Source organism: Protopterus annectens, chromosome 10.part0 (genome assembly GCF_019279795.1).
Source record: "Protopterus annectens isolate FY-2018-M chromosome 10.part0, PAN1.0, whole genome shotgun sequence".
Lineage (NCBI taxonomy): Eukaryota > Metazoa > Chordata > Ceratodontiformes > Protopteridae > Protopterus > Protopterus annectens.
Window position 1 is genome coordinate 779765382 of NC_056744.1, and position 18200 is coordinate 779783581.

At 37.1% G+C, this 18200-nt stretch overlaps 1 protein-coding gene across 1 annotated transcript in view; it reads right to left on the bottom strand.

The window, feature by feature from the left end:
* The window catches only part of IL12RB2 (interleukin 12 receptor subunit beta 2), a 581203-nt gene that overhangs the window by 327969 nt on the left and 235034 nt on the right, over positions 1 to 18200 (bottom strand). Inside the window, exon 8 of the mRNA XM_044085599.1 lies at positions 3143 to 3216. Within this exon, the coding sequence (XP_043941534.1) occupies positions 3143 to 3216 (74 nt within the window). The remainder of the gene's footprint in view (positions 1 to 3142; positions 3217 to 18200) is intronic.

Consider the following 18200-nt stretch of genomic DNA (forward strand, 5'->3'; position numbering starts at 1 on the left):
TCTTCTTCATAAAGCAGAAACAATTCCATTGCAGATTGATATATTCTAACTTATGTTTGGATGGTGATGCGTTTTGATTCCATATGCATTTCTGGAGGTTGTTAAAAGCTGTGGTGGCTATGCCTTTGTTATCAGAGATGTCAGTTTCATTACCAGTCTGGTGGAGGTATATGTAAGTACCAAAATAGTTGTACAGTTTGGTTTTCCCCTGTGTCGGGTCATTATTTAACACGAGCTGAAGTTTCTGCATGTTACTTCTCATTGCTTTTGTTTTGGGATTGGTTGATTTTTTTAGCCCAGATCATTCAGTGATTTCCTGTATGGAATTTAGCATTAGCTAAGTTTCTTTGTTGTTGCTGTTGCTGAGTGGTACAATATAATTAGCATTAGCTAGAATGCTGAGGCAGAAATCCATGTCAGTCTAGGCATCAGGAAAGCTTGCCAATTCTTTTGACAAATCCAGTCTATTGCTATATGGAATGACATAGGTGAAACTACACATCCTTGGCATATTATAGTCTTGACTGTGTTTTTTTTTAGTTGTGAATACCTTTTTACTCTTCTCTGAGTGCAGTGATAAATATTTTGCATGACACATCAACTTTTTTGACAGTCTAGTTTTCTGAAGGGAATCCCATTATGATTATATATCTACACCGCAGAAAAGAAAGCCAATAAAGGTCCATACACATGTAGGCAAAGACAAAGCCAAGCCAACCCAAAATGGTATAAAGTTTAATACAAAATATCCACACCAAATAAGTGCTTTCGTTTCACCCACGGAAATTTCATCAGAAGGGTGTATTGTCACAAACAAACTGTTAAAAATAATCAAAAATTGAATGTGAGTGGCTGTACGTTAATTACACAACATTTAAAAATTTAAAGAAACATCACAGAAACTTGTATACTCTTGTTTGGCATGTATACACACATATATATGCACAACACAATTTGGTAAAATATTTACAAATATTTACAAAAATGTATGCACACAAATATTATTTACAAAAGTGTATAGAATCTAATAAACATGACAACAAAGATGTTATAAAATATTTGCTTTCAGTTTCAAGGCAGGAACAATAGAAAGGTGGTCATTTAAACCACGATTTACACAGGCATCAAAAAACATTTGCCATATCATCTATTGATATTCCAACCTGGTTTCCCAATCACCACCCCTTTCTGGGCTGTATCACCAGAATTTAAATGTGGCTGAGGGACAAACTAAAAGATGTCTGTACAGGGCATTAGTGTCTTTGCCCCTGTTTAGATCATATAAGTAAGTGCTCATATATTCTCTGTCTAAGACATCTCAAAGTCTTGCCTATATAGAATGCATAACAGATGGTACAATATGCCATGTCTACTATTCTTTTAGAGGCACAATTGTGGTGTCTATCAGTAGGAATAAACGTATCCAAGCTTGGTAAAAATAACTCACTGTTATTGGCCACCATCCAACACTGTGCACAATATCCACATCTGACAGTACCCTTATTTTTATGTGGTGTGAAGTTATTAACTCGTGATGCATTCTCAAACAATTTTTGTAAATAATATTTGTATACATACATTTTTGTAAATATTTGCAAATATTTTTACCAAATTGTGTTGTGCATATGTGTGTGTATATATGTCAAACAAGAGTATTCAAGTTTCTGTGATGTTTCTTTACATTTTTAAACATTGTGTAATTAACTTACAGCCACTCACATTCATTTTTGGATTATTTTAACAGTTTGTTTGTGACAATACACCATTCTGATGAAGTTTCAGTGGGTGAAACGAAAGAGCTTATTATTTATACCATTTTGGTTTGGCTTGGCTTTGTCTTTCCCTACAGGTTTATGGACCTTTATTGGCTTTCTTTTCTGCACTGCTGTGGAGTTTTGGCATTTGTATTATTTACAGCATTTCCTATGGTTACTAGTATTTTACTGATATATATATACACTGTCAAAAGGAGTTGAGATGTCAACAAAAAACATTCCTGTGTTTTAATTTTCACTCAGTCCTTTTCTGTTTCCTGTTTTAGAACAAAGAAGTTGTCTGTCCAACCAAGACTGAGTACGAAGCCAGCTTTGGAGTCTCTGTATTGCTTTTTTTCTTTTCTCATTCAGATACATATAACTGTCCTGAAGACCTACGTCATCTTATGCCTCCCACACCCACAAGTAGGAGGGTATGACTGATACTAAATGCTACTAGGCTTGTAACTGTTCTTCTCAGCTTCTTTGCTCAATGATACTGGATGAAGCCAACAATTATAAATGGACAAAGGCCAAAAATCTGGGACAATTTTTAAAAGTTAGTCTAAAAAACGTTAATAGAACAGCAGTCTGCATTAACAAGCTTTTCCTGTAAAGGAAGAAATATAAAACTCTAATGTCTGTCACTGTCGACTGACTGCAATCCTCAGTCATTTACCAGAAAATAAAAAAAAATGATGAGGGACTGAACAAAAATATGAATCAAAATCAGGGACATTCTTCAAAATCAGGGGAAGCTGAAAAATATGCTAACAGATGTTAATATGAAAATAGAAAAAGTGGTTCTGGACCCCCCTAATCCTGCATATATGTGGTCATATATTGTTCCTGCTTGCTGTTTATCACCTACATCATACCTGAATGTATGATTTGCACAACTGCCAGGCAACCCCAAGTGATAAATAAACAAGAATTAAAATATTTTGACCTACCTTGGTCTTCATCAGAGACATTCATTTCAGACTGGGGAAAGAATTGTCCAAGTACACTTAATATCGCTTTGTCAGTTTTTCTAGACATACTGATACTGTTGTTAGTTTCTTTATATATTTTATCACTGAAAAGTTAAATGACCGAAGAACCCTATGCACAGAAGCATTTTGCAATAAATAAAACTACAATTATTTTCCTTTCTTTCTTTCTCTTTCACCCCCCCTTAGCTTTTCAGAAAGAGATATTATTGCATGAATCATATAACCATTTCCTTTGCACATCTTTCTGTTTTCTGGGGACAAACTAAAACAAAATATGTAACAAGGAGAGGGATGTACGTTATTTAATACAGACTGATTTTAGAATATTTCTTCTCATTCTGACACTGCTATTTTTAATTGTGTATTTACTTAACAAAAATAAAGTAATAATACCTTCCACAGAAGAAGTGCAGATGTTTTGTCAGTAGAATCCAGTACACACCAGACATCAAGCATACCTGTTGGCACTGACAAGAGAAACAAAATATTTAATATCACCATGCTGAAATTAGCACCTCACAATAATACATAAGCTTTCATTATTATTCACTGTTTCATCCTTGATAAATTGCAGTTTTTTGCAAGATGAAACTCCTACAAATATTTTTATTCTCCGTGACTTCTTGGAAGGGTTAATGTGCAACACTAAAAACGAAGTTCAAGCTTAGAGTTCAAGCTTAGAACATACTATATGAAGTAGAACCTTATTTTGCTGACAATTCAAGGTGGGAGTTTTTAAAGCAAGTCAAAGTAACAACTGTTACATGTGGAATTTGTAAGATGAGATTGACAATATAGAGTGTAGAATGTGGAAAGGAGGTTGTAAATTCATTTTTTTGTCTCAGAAGTCTTTTTATCTTGATTATCGTGGTAGTACACTGATCTCAGTGGACTAATTGCAGGCATGGATTCGGAGAATTCAATCACAGTGCTCAAGGAGATATTAAAATAAATGAAAGTACACAGAATAATGCAAGCAATAAACATAAGCTTTTTTTACTATTAGTACAACACCAACCAGTTGAACCTCAAGTTGTTATGGTCCATTGTACAAGGTAAATAAAATCAGTTATTTATCATTTTTTTGCATAGTTTAGGCTCAGAGTCAATGACTGACAGTGCCCACTATCATACTATGGAAATGGATGCTTGCTCATGGAGCTGTTGAAATTTAGCTTGCATACAATGTTTTTTTCAATAGTATATCAATACAAATGTTGCTATAAACTATCAGTATTAAAAAAACTAAAATGATAAACGCTCTTTTTTTATATAAAACATAAATTTAATTGTACCAAAATGCTCGCTCACAGAGCTGTTGAGATTTAGTTTATGTGGAATATTTTCCCAATACAATAGCAATACAAATTCTGCTATAAATTATCAATATAAAAATAATAACTACTCTTGTTTCATGTAAAACAAATTTAATTATGCTAAATTGTTCATTGGCAAATAAAGAACATATGTTTTTTCCTAAAAAAAGGTTGAATATTACTTTATATTAAATGTCATGTGAGAAAAAAAGCAGAATATTATTTTCTATTGACTGTCATATTTTCTTTATCTGCCGGTCATCCTGGTATTGCTTAATGTGTTGTAGAATGTTGTTGAAGGCACCATCCTTGTTTTTGCCATACTGATCATGCCACATGAACTCATTCAGCTGTGATATTATCATGTGCACTCATGTACTGTTCATTTTTTTGAAATGTCTTTTGGTCTCGACCACATTCCTTCCAAGGCATTTGTACATGCATCTGTTTGAGGGTCAATAAAGTTCTTTAAGTGGTTTACAGTCAAGTGGGTATAAGTAATCTCTGGAATGGATGCTAGGCTATTGTACCCTCTCCACTCATCTGAAATGATTGTAGTGTATGGTAACACATGTACTGTGATTATTGGAATAAGCATTGCAACATCCCTGGAACTTACAAAGCATATATATCTTTACTCTTTCATATAGCCCAAACACCCACCTATTGGTATCTGCAAGAATCTGTCCTTTAGTATATTTGGTTTTGACAAGCATGCTTTTGTTTATCTCTGCCACCTTTCCAGGGCTGCCCAAAAGCAGAAGTTCTTTCAGCAGTTTCTAGCTGCAAATATCAAGGATGAACTTCTACCAGTCTACAACTGTATTTGAACCCATACAAAGTTCCTTAGTTGTCTTTGCTATTTGATCCATAAAAGCCCACTTGAAAATCAGTTGTACCAGCAGGGATAGTAGGACATGGCTTTTCTCAAAGAAGGTGCCAGTGCAGAGCCCACCACTGTGCAGTACTACTTCCTGGATGGAAACTAATCTCATGCCACATCTCTGGCAGGATCTTGTTGGCAGAATCCCAAAATCTTGTAGGAAGTAATGTGTGTTCAGCACGGTTGCAATTGCCTTCCATATAGCTTCATCTTTGTTCATTTTTAAGGTTTCCATTTTCTGTTGTCTCTAGTATTTATTTTCTGTTGATGAGAGTCCGCTAGTGTCTGAGTTGTTTGTGGTTACTCTATTTGTTAAAATATAACTTTAACTTTTTTTAAATTAAATGTCAGAGGCATAGAAACAGCCACATGCTCAGGTAGGTGTTATGAGCTACTTAATGGAAAATAATTATTAGAGAACAAAAAAAAGACATGTAATTGATCTATCCTATGCATGTACGATGTAAAAATTGCAAGATTACATATGTATATTTGAAGTCCTTGCTTTTTTGGGGAAATGGACACATCAGTACGGATTGTTTGGAAGATGGATTCCAGTTGAATTGGGTCAAAAGTAGATGTGAAGAAATATAATATGAACAAAATTACTGAAAATGCAAAGCATCTTGAAGTGAAGATATCACAGTATAACAGAAACTAGAAAATATGGAAAAAATTGTGAATGCTAAACTGGAGGAGGAAAGGATAAGAGAAGCAAAAAGGACAAATGGAGGAACACATTGGATATACAAAGAAAGGAAATAGTGTAGAAAGTAGAAGTGTTGTTCATGAGCCGAGAGAAATGGAAAATAATGGAAACTGAAGCAGTATGAGGAGAGTGAAGTGTTAAGTAAACAAGGAGGTAGTAGGGCTGGTAGTAGGTATTCACGAGAAAGGGAACACAGTGGAAAGGAAGCAGCAGGATGCTAAAAAGGGAATGTCTTGCAGAATAAGTATAAGCTTTATTTTATTTCAAGCACAATAATGTAGTACAGTCGTAATAAAATGAACACAAAAATAAAGAATGTTAGAACAATGAAAGAGATCAGAGAAAGAATAATTGTATAAACACTTTGGCTCATTGTTGAATGTGCTGCAGAGGGGAACCTTTATGCATTATTATTCTAATCTACACGTATAGTAGAATAACATGAGTAACATATGAGTAATACAAGGCATTTATGAAGCAGGCAAACTGATATGATAACATCTATAGTAAGAGACTAAAACAACCAAAGCTTCCACTAACATCTGATTACCAAAAACACAAGGAAAGACTGTCAGCTTCTGAATGAAGACTAACTACCAACTAATGCAAACTCTGGTGGGTCGCCTCAAGAGATAAGACAGATGGCGTAAAACAGATATAACTCAGGTATAGGCTCTTACATTATGTGCATCAGGAGCATTGGAGTTCAGTGGCCAACAAACATCAAGGACTAGCATCCTTGGAGTTACAACCTAAGTTAGCTCCAGATGCTGGAATGCTGTAAGTTTGACATTCTAAATGTAAAGTAATATATGTAGAGATGAGGTCATTATTACATCTGGTCTCTGTGTGAAGTAAATCATCCTTGAGTAATGCAGGGGTTAGATAAAATGGGAATTTTCAAAGTTCTACTATAACCATTCTTGTCATAATACAGAGAAGAAGAAGAATTCAGAATTTGTGACACTTAGGGAGGGGCAGCATATTAGGCCTGGTAGCCATACATTTGCAGTGATAAAATGAGTCTTTTTTAAAGTGTGAGAAGCCAGTGATGATGATATTTGCCGCAGTGCTTGCATTTTTGGAACCCCACAAATTGCTGATAAGATGTTACTTAAACAGCCTTTACATTTGGCTGTCTATAGTCCATTTTTAATGCTGTGAATTGATGTCCAACAACCACAAAATACAAAGCATTCAGTTTTTGTTGGCCTTAGAAATTTTATTACAGCATTTCAGGAACTCTCTAGTGTGTGCTGATGTTACTGTGTTCTGGTTTCCTATGTGCATATGGCTGTGTACATGAATGAGTGCTTTCTTTGCACCCAGAACATAACTACCAGTCTGCACCAGTGCAACAACTTAATTTCAGTTAGTAAAGCATGTTTTCCTCCTATTTACTTCAATGTGTTTGTTAAAGGATTTTTATGGCTTCAATTCAGATACTTAAAGCAGATTTTCATGGTTGCAGAGCAGGCTCCTTAAGCTAGAGGACAAAATCACATGGTTCAGTTTCAGATACTGCCAAAAGCAAGACCTTGGTAAACCAGATCTACTACTTAAAAGTGAAATGAAGCAAAGATTACACAGTCTGCAGCAGCTCTGCCAAATTTGTAATACTTTTGCCTTCCCAATTTGTGCCAAATTTTTGTGCTTGTCAATGTTTAAAGCAGGGTGCTTCCATCTGGCACTTAAATAGCTGACATGCAATCTGTAACCTTCTGCTTTAATTTGGCAGGTTCAAATCTGACTGTTTGCCAATTGTAATGACTTAAGCAGACAGTCTAAAATCATGCTGAAACTAATAGAGACTATTAAGAATAAATACATTTAAACATGCCAATAGGTAGTCCTTCTGCAGCTCTGAAGACATTCTGCATAGTGACTGTGTGTCCAAAATTCTAAAATCAGGAAAGCCCAATCAGCTTCCTGAGTTAGGAGTGGCCATTATTTGCTTATGTCTTACTAATCTTGCTTTCCTATAAAAATTGCAATGACAATTGTCAGTCACTTACAGTTGTATGGATGGGGGTATATGTCAGGCTACATAATGTAATGAGGGGGTTAACAGCATATTTTATAGCACAAATTGCCCCCAGTAATGAAAAGATTGATTTTTTTCTCATCTTTCTAACTAGATAAATGATCTCTCCCATACAGTCTAGAAATTAAAAGATCATATCACATTTATATAAAATGAAGGGGAATGTCCAAAAACTTTGAAGGAGTACTTCATGAAAATGAGGAAGGTGATTCCTGGCAGCAAAGCTACTTACGAAGGGCATTTACAGCAAAACTCTTGTTTTCTGAGAGTCATTTACAATGAGGCTTGAAAGGGTGACAAATAGTAAGAGGCTATTTACTAATCATTGGTTCTACCCTATCAGGTCAGTAGTAAAAAGCATGCAGTCATCTGCAAACATAAACATTTTATCATATGCCATCATTCACCATACCTATAAATCTTGTTTAGTTATGATTAGTCTTGACAGGAGTTTTGCAAGAGAAACAAAGAGGGTGAACAACTGACATCTCTGCCTGTTACCCTTACTCAAAGAAAATGATTTTGAGTTTCTGGTGCCTCTTACAACACTACCCAGACACTATTATACAAAATCTTGACTGCTGTTTGAGAAAGGTTGAAAGCTAAAAGCTACTACAGACTCTTATGTCTAATACTAATGAATGGATCTGAAAGTCTTCTTAAAATCTATCAACAAAGTAGTCTGTTCATCATGAAACAGTGTAACCAGGAGTGGAGGAGACCTGTGTTAGACTTCCCTTTCTCAAATGCAGCCTGATTAGAGCCAACTAATGCATAGAATCATAGGAAGTTACTAGGCTAATGGTCCTAGGGCCCTTACAAGCCTAGCCAAGTTCTTATCCTTATTTCCATGAGCAGCACCCATTTCCCCTGTCCAAGAGGGACACAGGTGGAACCCCTGGGGTGAATTTATGGTCACCCATCCAATCGTCCAGATTACGTTTGAAGAGGGCCAATGAGGTGCTCTGTTTGACATGAAGTGGGAATCTGTTTCAAAGGTGTGGTAACCTCTTGGAGACAAATCTGCCCCTCCTGCAGGTTTCATTAAGGTCACATACCAGGTTAAGGTCTTTAGAGTGAGTAGACCATGTGCCATTTGACTTATGGATATGCAGCATTGGCAATAACACAGGGTCAGAGACTGCCTTGTATGCAAGGCAGAGATCACCTCTGAGTAGTCAGTATGAAACAGAATAAAGTGACAGTAATTTCAGATGATCCCCGTAGGACAGATGCTGAAGACCTTGAATTTTCCTTGTGAGGAACCTTTGTGGTTTCTCCAATTGCTGCAGGTGCTTAGAAAGGTACATACCAAAAGGGGCTTTATGCTTAATTATTGGGCTGATGAGGGAAAAGTACAGGGTGGCTATAACTTCTTTTTTTCTGGAGGCAATGCCCTTATTTATGAGATGACTAATATGTAATACCCTTCTTACCACTGTGGAGACATGGTGGACAAAGGTAAGGTTGCTGTCAACCTGTGTGCCCAGGTCACTTAAGGTGTTGCTATTGATGTGGTAGTTAGCAGGAACATACCTTTATTGATAGGGATGATAATACATTTTTTTTTCATTGAGTTTAAGGCCATGACTTTGGCACCAGTCATTTGTTTGTGTAAAACCCTCTTGTAGGATGTTGACATCGTTTGGAGATTCTGTGACTGCTGCCAGTTTGCAGTCATCAACAAACTTTGTCAGTCACATACCTTTAGTTTCTGCTTGTACTTCAGAGAAATAGATTTGAAACAGTAAAGGTCCCAGGACTGATCCCTGTGGAACATCACTGGTTACAGGTCTGCTGTTGGAAGTGGATTCTCCTATTTTGACTACATGAGTTCTATCAGTGAGCCAGTTAGCTACCCATCTAATGATATAAGTGTTGATGCCTAGTTGGGTGAATTTGCCAGTGATGCCTGAGTGGGGGATAGTGTCAAACATATTGGCTAAGTCCAGGTAGGCTGTATGCACAGATTTCCCCTTGTCCAGGGCCTTGGTGACTGTCTCAAAGAAGTCCACTGGATTTAACAGGTATGATCTCCCTTTTACTAATCCAAACTGAGTACGTCAGGTGTTTGGAGATTACCTATATCTTTGTTGATAAAGTCCACAATGATTCACTCCATGGCCTTGCAGATAAGGCTAGTTAGGCTAATAGGTCTATAGTTTCTGGGGTCAGTGGAAGCACCACCTTTGTGCAAGGGTATCACGGTGGTTGTTTTCCATTCAGCTGGTTACAGGTACAAGGTGGGAGACAGGTGATAGGGATGTCATGGGGTACATGTGGCAGTGACAGGGGAGTGAAGTTTTCACAGAACCTGTCAGCCAGCAGGTTAGCTATGTCCACATGCTCAGTATATGTGGTATCATTAATTACCAGTTCTGCACAAATCTGGGTCTTTCCTTTTAAGTTAAAGATGTAACTATAGAATGCCTTGTGGTTGTCCTTTGTTGAGGAAGCTAATTTGGACTCGTAGTTTGCTTTGAAGGACTTCACAAGAAGTCTTATTTGCTTGTTTAAGCTGTTTCCAGTTTAGGAGGGCTCGGTCCCTCTTACTGTTAGACAGCAATTTTTTCCTCTTATTGTAAAGCCTGGTAATGGCAGTTGTCCACCAGGCAGGTTTACTCTCCTTTGAGGAGCTTGCTTTAGTCCTATTGGGTACAGCTGTGTCAATGCAGTTATACAGGTGTCTGTATAAATCATTGTTGTAGAGCTCAGCATAGTTGCCAGGTCCATCTTAGTTAGGAGCTGCAGTGAAGCTTATTTAAACCATTGCGTAAGAGGTTAAAATCTGCTTTGGAGAAGTTTTTCAGTTTAGTTACTGTTGGGGGGGTGTGATAGTTACTTCGAATGAGACCAATTTGTGGTCCAATCTTATCAGGGAGGACCTCACAGTGGGGGTGGTACAGTGGTCCCCCATATTGGTGAGCACCAGATCCATGATGTTGGTACTTCTTCACCCCTTATGGGAGTGTCAACCAGCTGGTCGAGGGATTTGGAGTTAACAAAGTAAAGGAACCTTTGGGCAAGTGAGTTTGAGCATGAGTAAATTACCCAGTTGATGGATGGGTGGTTAAAGTCACCCAAAACCATGGTGTTTGGATGTATCTTGATAGATTCAAGTACATCTAAATAGGCAGAGTGGATGTTATAATTCATGGAGGGGGTCCTGGATCTGGCAATGACTTGAATAGGTGTCCTATTAATGTTAATTGCACCTGAAGTGTCTCCAGGGAGTCATACTGTTTAACCAATCTGGAGGTGTATTTATCTTTTATGAATATTGATACACCGCCTCCTTTAGTTTTTATGCCTTCAGTTTGAGGTTTGAACATGTGGAAGGAGGTGTAACCCTGCATGGCTCAGGTGCTCTCAACAGCCTTGAACCAGGTCTCTGTGACTGCACAAATGTCTGCATCTTCCAATATGAGGACAGTTTCCAGTGAGTGAAGTTTGATGTTGAGACTCCTAACATTTAGCAACATAACCTTGAGGTTGTTTTTAAATGGAGTTTTTACTCTGGGAATTATGTCCTTGACACACTGCCTAAAAGGCACTATGGGGGTGGCAAGAGCCTTAGCCAGAAGCCAAAATCTCGGGGTGATAGATGAAGACCATCTCTGGCAAAGCATCGAGGTCTGTCGATCATGTCATCCCAGGTTGACAGATAGTGGATCCCCTTAGAATGACACCAGAATGACACCCGAAGTAAAGCCAATTATTGAAGTCAATCATTTTCTGTTTGTATTGAGGCATCATCCTAGGTGAAGGTAAAATGCTGCATAAGGCTAGGGAACATACATGCCTGAGACACAGTCCGAGAGCTCAGGCATGCTTCTCTTCTTGTAGTCCAGAGAGGTACCTCTCAAGTCATCCATACCAACATGGACTATGACAGAATCATAACAGTACCTGTTGTTGAGAGACTTGAGTGCATGTGTAATATGGCATATCCTGGCACTTGACAGACAGCTGACTGTGATCTTTTCCTTTTCCAGCCTGGTGAGAGGGACATCAGTGTGTCTCACGATGGCATCACTTATGACTAATATGTTTGATTTTGTGTTTTGCCTGAAGGGTTTGACCAGTGAGACACTGGTGTGTGAGCTGTTATGTGTAATGTGTTGTGCAGAGGAAGTATTATGTGTAGCATACTTGTGTTTGGGAGGTATCTGGTGTTTAGGTATGTTTCTGGTGAAGACTTCCACATGTGTAGGTATGTGTGATGTGGGTTTAGGTAGAGTAGGAGGTGAGATGTTCATGCTGGCAACCCACTCATTGCCATATGTACTGACTGGTGTGTGAGAGAGCATGGATTCAAGGTTCCTAATATAGTTGCATCTCTCACACATTGTGTTTGTGTGGACTAGGAGTAGAGGTTCATCGGTTATCATGAGGCAGTTGCTCTGGAGGATCACAAGCAAAGTGCTAAGGGAAAATTTAGCAAACAAAACATTTGCTTCTATAACCACCAACAGTAACCAGCACTACCCGGCAATGCATGATGGAGGCTACACACAAAGAAGTGCAAACGCGAGACTTAAATAAAAAAAGAAAATACCCTTTTTAACTGAAACTAGCCAATAAGAATGCTCTGTCTGAGCTCTAGTACAATCACTCTCGATTAGATGGGACCAAGACAACACTCTCCTCACACAAGGGTACCGAAGGGCCTTTGCCGACAAAGCTGGCTTGAAGTTGATGCTCAGAAGTTACAAAACAGACCCATGAATAGCAAACTTGGAACTGGGCAGTGCTACAACTGAACTAGCATAGTGACAGTAAAATGTGACAAAAATAGTTCAGGCAATTCATGCAGACAGTAGAATGCAAATACAAATTAAAAGTGCAATATTAGAGCAAAAACGGGCACTTACAGTTAGTTGGCAGCAACAGATGCCTCAGATATTTCAGTATCTCAATGAAGAGCTGGTTTTAGTGCTCATGTGATAGCTAGCTGTCTAGATTCAGTGAAGTACTAGAAATTCAAACTGCATAAAAATCACAGCCCCAACAGCAGAAAGCAGTTTAAATAATGCAGCAATTTACCAGCAATTCCCAGCATAGAAGAGTCACACTCTCCTGCCAAAAGAGTCTAGGCCACAAACCTTCTTAATGTAAAACAACTAGTTTTGGAGCACAAGTGCTTAAGCCAGAACTAAGATGCTTCAGAATAACAGACACAATAGGCCTTCAACCAGGAATTTCCAGTCAGAAGGGTGTAGGCTATCCTCTCCTGCCACAAGAGTATAGACCACAAATCCTCCTAATGTAAAGCAACTGGTTTGGAGCCCAAGTCCTTAAACCAGAACTAAGAAACTTTCAGAATAACAGACACAAAGGGCCTTCAACCACCAATTTGCAGCTTAGAAGGGTGTAGACCACACTCTCCTGCCACAGGAGTCTAGACCACAACCCTTCCAATGTAAAGTAAATGGAATGGAGCCCAAGTGCTTAAACAAGAACTAAGAACCTTTCAGAATAACAGACAAAAAGTGCCTTCAATCAGCATTTCCCAGCTTAGAAGGGTGAAGGCTATACTCTCTTGCCACTAGTGTCTAGACCACAAATCTTCCTAATGTAAAACAACTGGTTTGGAACACAAGTGCTTAAAATGTAACAAAGACACTTAAAACAACAAGCACAATAGGTGTCACCCAGCGCAGAAGGACAGAGGCTACCCTCTCCTCCCACAAGAGTGCAGACCACAAACCTTCTTAATGTAAAATAAATGGTCTGAAGCCCAAGTCCTTTTACCAAAACTAAGACACTTAGAGTAAAAATTACAATTTAATCAGGATACTAACAAGCAGTGATAAATGCAGCCCAATAAATGCAATGGAACACTTTAAGAACAAGCAGTAAAAGCAAAATAAATTGATAAAGTAGGAAGAGACACAAAAACAGTAAAATCACCTGAATAATGTTTTTTTAGTTAAGTAGGAAGGGAGGAAGCACAAAATAATTAAATGTTAAACTAAGGGGGTGGGCCTTCCCAAATGATCTCACTGTACGCAATAGAATGAGCTGATGTGAAGGGACTGGAAGGAGTGTCCAATATCAAATTTATAGTAGAGGTGTGCAACTCAAAAACCACCAAGTTTTAAGAACACAACAACAATTGGGTGGGGGAGTGGGAGAAAAAATGGAGACTGAAACAGAACAGAAGTAAAGACAAGTAAAGGATCCTTGGAGCATAACCCTGAGATATGTTCACAAAACACAAAAAATGCAACAATTGAAGAATTCTTTTAAAAACTACAACCTAAGACCAGCAGGGGGAAAATGGAGAAGACTAAAGTACAGCATAACATTTTGATGTAAAGTTAATCAGAAGTATGGCTTTGTAACTGCTCTCTTTCATAGACACTTTGCTTGGCTTCTGTAAAATAGCGCTTAAGGATTGCTTAGAAGATAGGGATCACTTCTGGTTGATGTTTCAATAGAACCCCCAAAAAGATATCTAACAGGGGTGAACATGAACTTATATAGTTAAGCAGAGAGACAATCTGGACCCAGGGATTTTCCTGAGGACATTATTTTTGTTACCACTGTCAGCTCCTCAGTAGAAATACAGGAACACTTATTGGCTATGCCATCTGCAAAAATCTAGAGAGCTGTAAGGACCAAGTAAGGAGGATAAGAGAGCTTTCTGTACTGCAGGTTTAGCATTGGAATGCACTTAATTATTTCACCAGGAGAAGCAGTAATTTTTTTCCACCTTCCTGTATAGCATGCACTTTTGAAATATTTATCAACCTTTTGAACACTTGCGCACAAATTTACCAGGGTGTTTTTCACAGACATGTAAAGATGCTCTTATTTATTTATTTATTTATTTATTTATTTATTTATTTATGTATTTGTGTATTCATTGTATTTGCTAAACAGGTAAGCTTACTGTATACAAACAAGCACTCTCTTTCCACATGTAGTAGGAAATTTGATATTTTTTGTTTCATCATAATTTTCAATATTCTATAGTCCCAGAAGATTTCTCCATGTGATCATTATAAGCTACTGTTACTTGTACTGCAGTAATCCTTCTCTTATTATCCCTTCTAGCATATAGCTTGGGTGGCATTGTGAAATGCAAGCAGCTCCAGCTTTAGACTTTCCTACTACATAAAGAGAAAGACAGAGAAAGAGAGAGAGAGAGAGAGAGAGAGAGGGTAATGTCCCAAGGATTATTGCTATGTACCTCTCTATTACAGGGGTTTTAAGGTATCACACAGTGAAAACTCTAGCTTGGCTGGGTTTTACTTGTCATTTTACTAACTGGTTTGTCTGTGTGACCTTTGATTTGGATGTTAGTTGGGATATTTTGCAGACACCTTAATGGTTATGGAGATCAGCTGATTTATAGACCCTGTGTTTTTAAAGTATAGCCAAACATTTCACTTATACTCTTACTAATGAGGTCGTAAGAAGGCTGACACAAGCATGTCCCGAGCTGGGTGGGTTTGGCTTTATTGACCTGAATGTATCTGCAAAACCTTATAAAGAAAAAGTTAAAAAGTCATAGACATTAATAAGTCATATTATTGAAATGCTTGATGTCCTTAAGGGGTCATTTACATATATCCCATGGGCCTCAATTACAGGAGGTTTAAGTTACCACACAGTGAAAACTCTAGCTTGGCTGGGTTTTTCTTGCAGTTGGTGTGCCAACCGCTACACCAACCTTGTCTTAGCCCACTGGGAACAAGTTCATGTTTTCAATAATAACACTTATACACAGTATTTTACTTTTTACAGGAGATTTGTGGATGATATTTTTTTTGTATGGACTGGCACTTTAGATGAGTTGACTGTTTTTCTAAATTACCTTCATGTTACTACGATGTTTCTGAAGTTCAGTCATCATGTTTCTGATGAATGTATAGAATTTTTAGATGTGTGTATTAAAACTGATGACGGTAAAAGATTTAACACAGGGATTTATAGAAACCATGTAGAAAGAATGCTTTATTACATAAAACCAGTATACACCCAAGTCATGTGACTTGGAATGTCCTTAAGGGACACTTTCAAAGAGCCATGTGAATCCACAATTATAATGCAGAGTTGCAAGTTACTTTAAGTAACATGAAGAAGGATTTCTCAGAACGGGGGTATAGTGTAAGTGATGTAGACAAAAGTCTAGCAGAGGCTTGGTCTGCTCAAGACACAGTGGGGAGACCGTATTTCTCAGATTCAGCTGAAGAAGTAGCTGTTGTACATAAACAGACTAGCAAATGTTCTAATAAGAATAAGCTTCTCCTTACTTATTCAAGCAATATTAACATTATTTGTATGGCTATTAAAAATATTGGCCACTTTTATTGATTATCTCGGATCTTAGGAGTGTTTTAGATGATAAACCCCTGTTTTCATTTAGAAATAATTTGTAGCTGAAGTGACAGTTATGTTATAAGAGTTTTGAACAGATTCCTTTTGGTGCATCAGATAGATGTGGGACAAAGTAAGGCTTCTCAATATATCTGGAGTTGCACCTCTCTGGTACACTCACAAACTAAGCAAGAAATTAGTTTTGATTTTTATGCAGATTGTAAGACCAAGAATTTAATATATTATGCTAAATGCACGATGTGTGAAGTTTTCTACATTGGGAAGATCAACAGAATGTTTAAAGAAAGGATTCTAGAACACATGGGGGGTATGCATAATCAGAAGAATACAAGTGCATTAGCTCAATATGTTATAGAGAATGGGAGCAGACACAGCTTTAAGTTTCTTGCATTAGAATTAGTGTCTGAAAATTTGAGGGGTGTGGACTTTAAGAATATCCTTGAAAAGAAGGAAATGAAATAGATCTTCTTTTAAAAGGAAATGTATTTCCAGGGCTGAATGAGCATGTGTCTTTGAAGATGGTTCTTAAGCCTTGGCCCCTTAAACATTAATATTTAAATGTCAGAAAATTGTGTACCTTTTTTATGATATTATTGTTTCTGATAAGTTTTCCATGTCACTGTTTTAATATTTATGTTTTTAAAGGGGTGTGTTGATTCAGCAAATCTCTACTGGCCAGTTCCTTGCTTCAGTGGGCTGTGTTTTTAGACTGGAACATTGTTTTCATTGGAGAATGCATTTTTGAAATTTTTTATATATGTGTGAGTGGTTTGTGTAACGTTTTTATATGTTCTGAAGAAGCGGGTTTGTTTTCCGCAAAAGTGCTTACCTTTTTTATTACTAAAGTTTATTAAAGTTTTAAGCCATGGTGTCTGCAGCTCCAGTTTTTTCTTTTACATTTTACTGTTTGGTGGTGTTCTGGCTTTTATCTGACTATCTGACTTTGCTTGTTTGGAGTTTCTATTAATTGGTTTGTCTGTGTGACCTTTTTACTCTTTGGTTTAGATATAGCATCTGACAGAAATGTTGTCCCATTGTCTTTGGATACTAAATAGTCTGTTCTCCACATGTTCATGGGCTTATCATTCTTGGACTTACATATGTAAAAGACTGAATGCAATAAATCCGAAGGTTTTAATGATCCAAGGGACCTATGACTGTAATATGAGGGGAGTTGTATATGCAGCCACTTGTTGGTCATGCTTGGCCTTCTACATAGGTAAGACTGATAAAAATCTATCTAAGGACTAGAATTTATCAGCACACCTACTCTGTTAAGAAAAAATGATTATACAAATGCATTGAGTAAACATTCTAGAGACTGACAAAGTTTTTTAAAAAATATATTTTTTGTGTGTTGGAAAAGGTGGACAGTAACATTATGGGAGGTAATTGGTCTTCCTATCTTGAATATAATTAAGCTGACTGGCAGATTTTACTTAATACTACACAGCCTCCAGGAATAATTGACAAGATTTCTATGGCAAGTGTATTAGCCATCAGGGCAGACAAATTCTGATTAACCTTTTGAAGTTAATACATTATTTGATTTTCAAAGCTGCTTATATACTTTTTATATTTTACATAAAAGTATAACGATTTAGGTGTATAAAATGTATAAATTATAAAGAGTGTATTTTAAGCTTACAAATGGTTATAGAATAGTGATGATTTTATGTTTTATAGTTTTAGACAGGATTTTTTGTATACGTGACATGTTTTAAAATGGTTGAATATACATAGCCATTTCTTTGTCATGTTTCAGTTGTGATGTTAATCTGATGAAGTTTAATTTCACTAAAAGAGGAACGAAGGTGCTTATTGTACAACTTTCAGTAGACAAACTTAAAAAGTTCTTGTCACCATTCACAAGCACATAATAGTGCTTGCCTAATTGAGCAGAACTTGAAATCTTGGTGTAAATGGTGTTTGTCCATACAATTGTCAAGACTAGCCTTAATGGTACACTATGAGGTCTTAGACTACCTTTAAAAATGTATTTCTTTAAATTCATAGGTTACTGTATGTTATATAATGTGCTCTAAATTTATTCATATAATTGTGTTTTCATTTAAACTCAATGTATTTTACAAAATGTCTTTTTTTGTCATTAAATGTATTTGCCTAATATGTGGAGCTTTTTTCTCCTG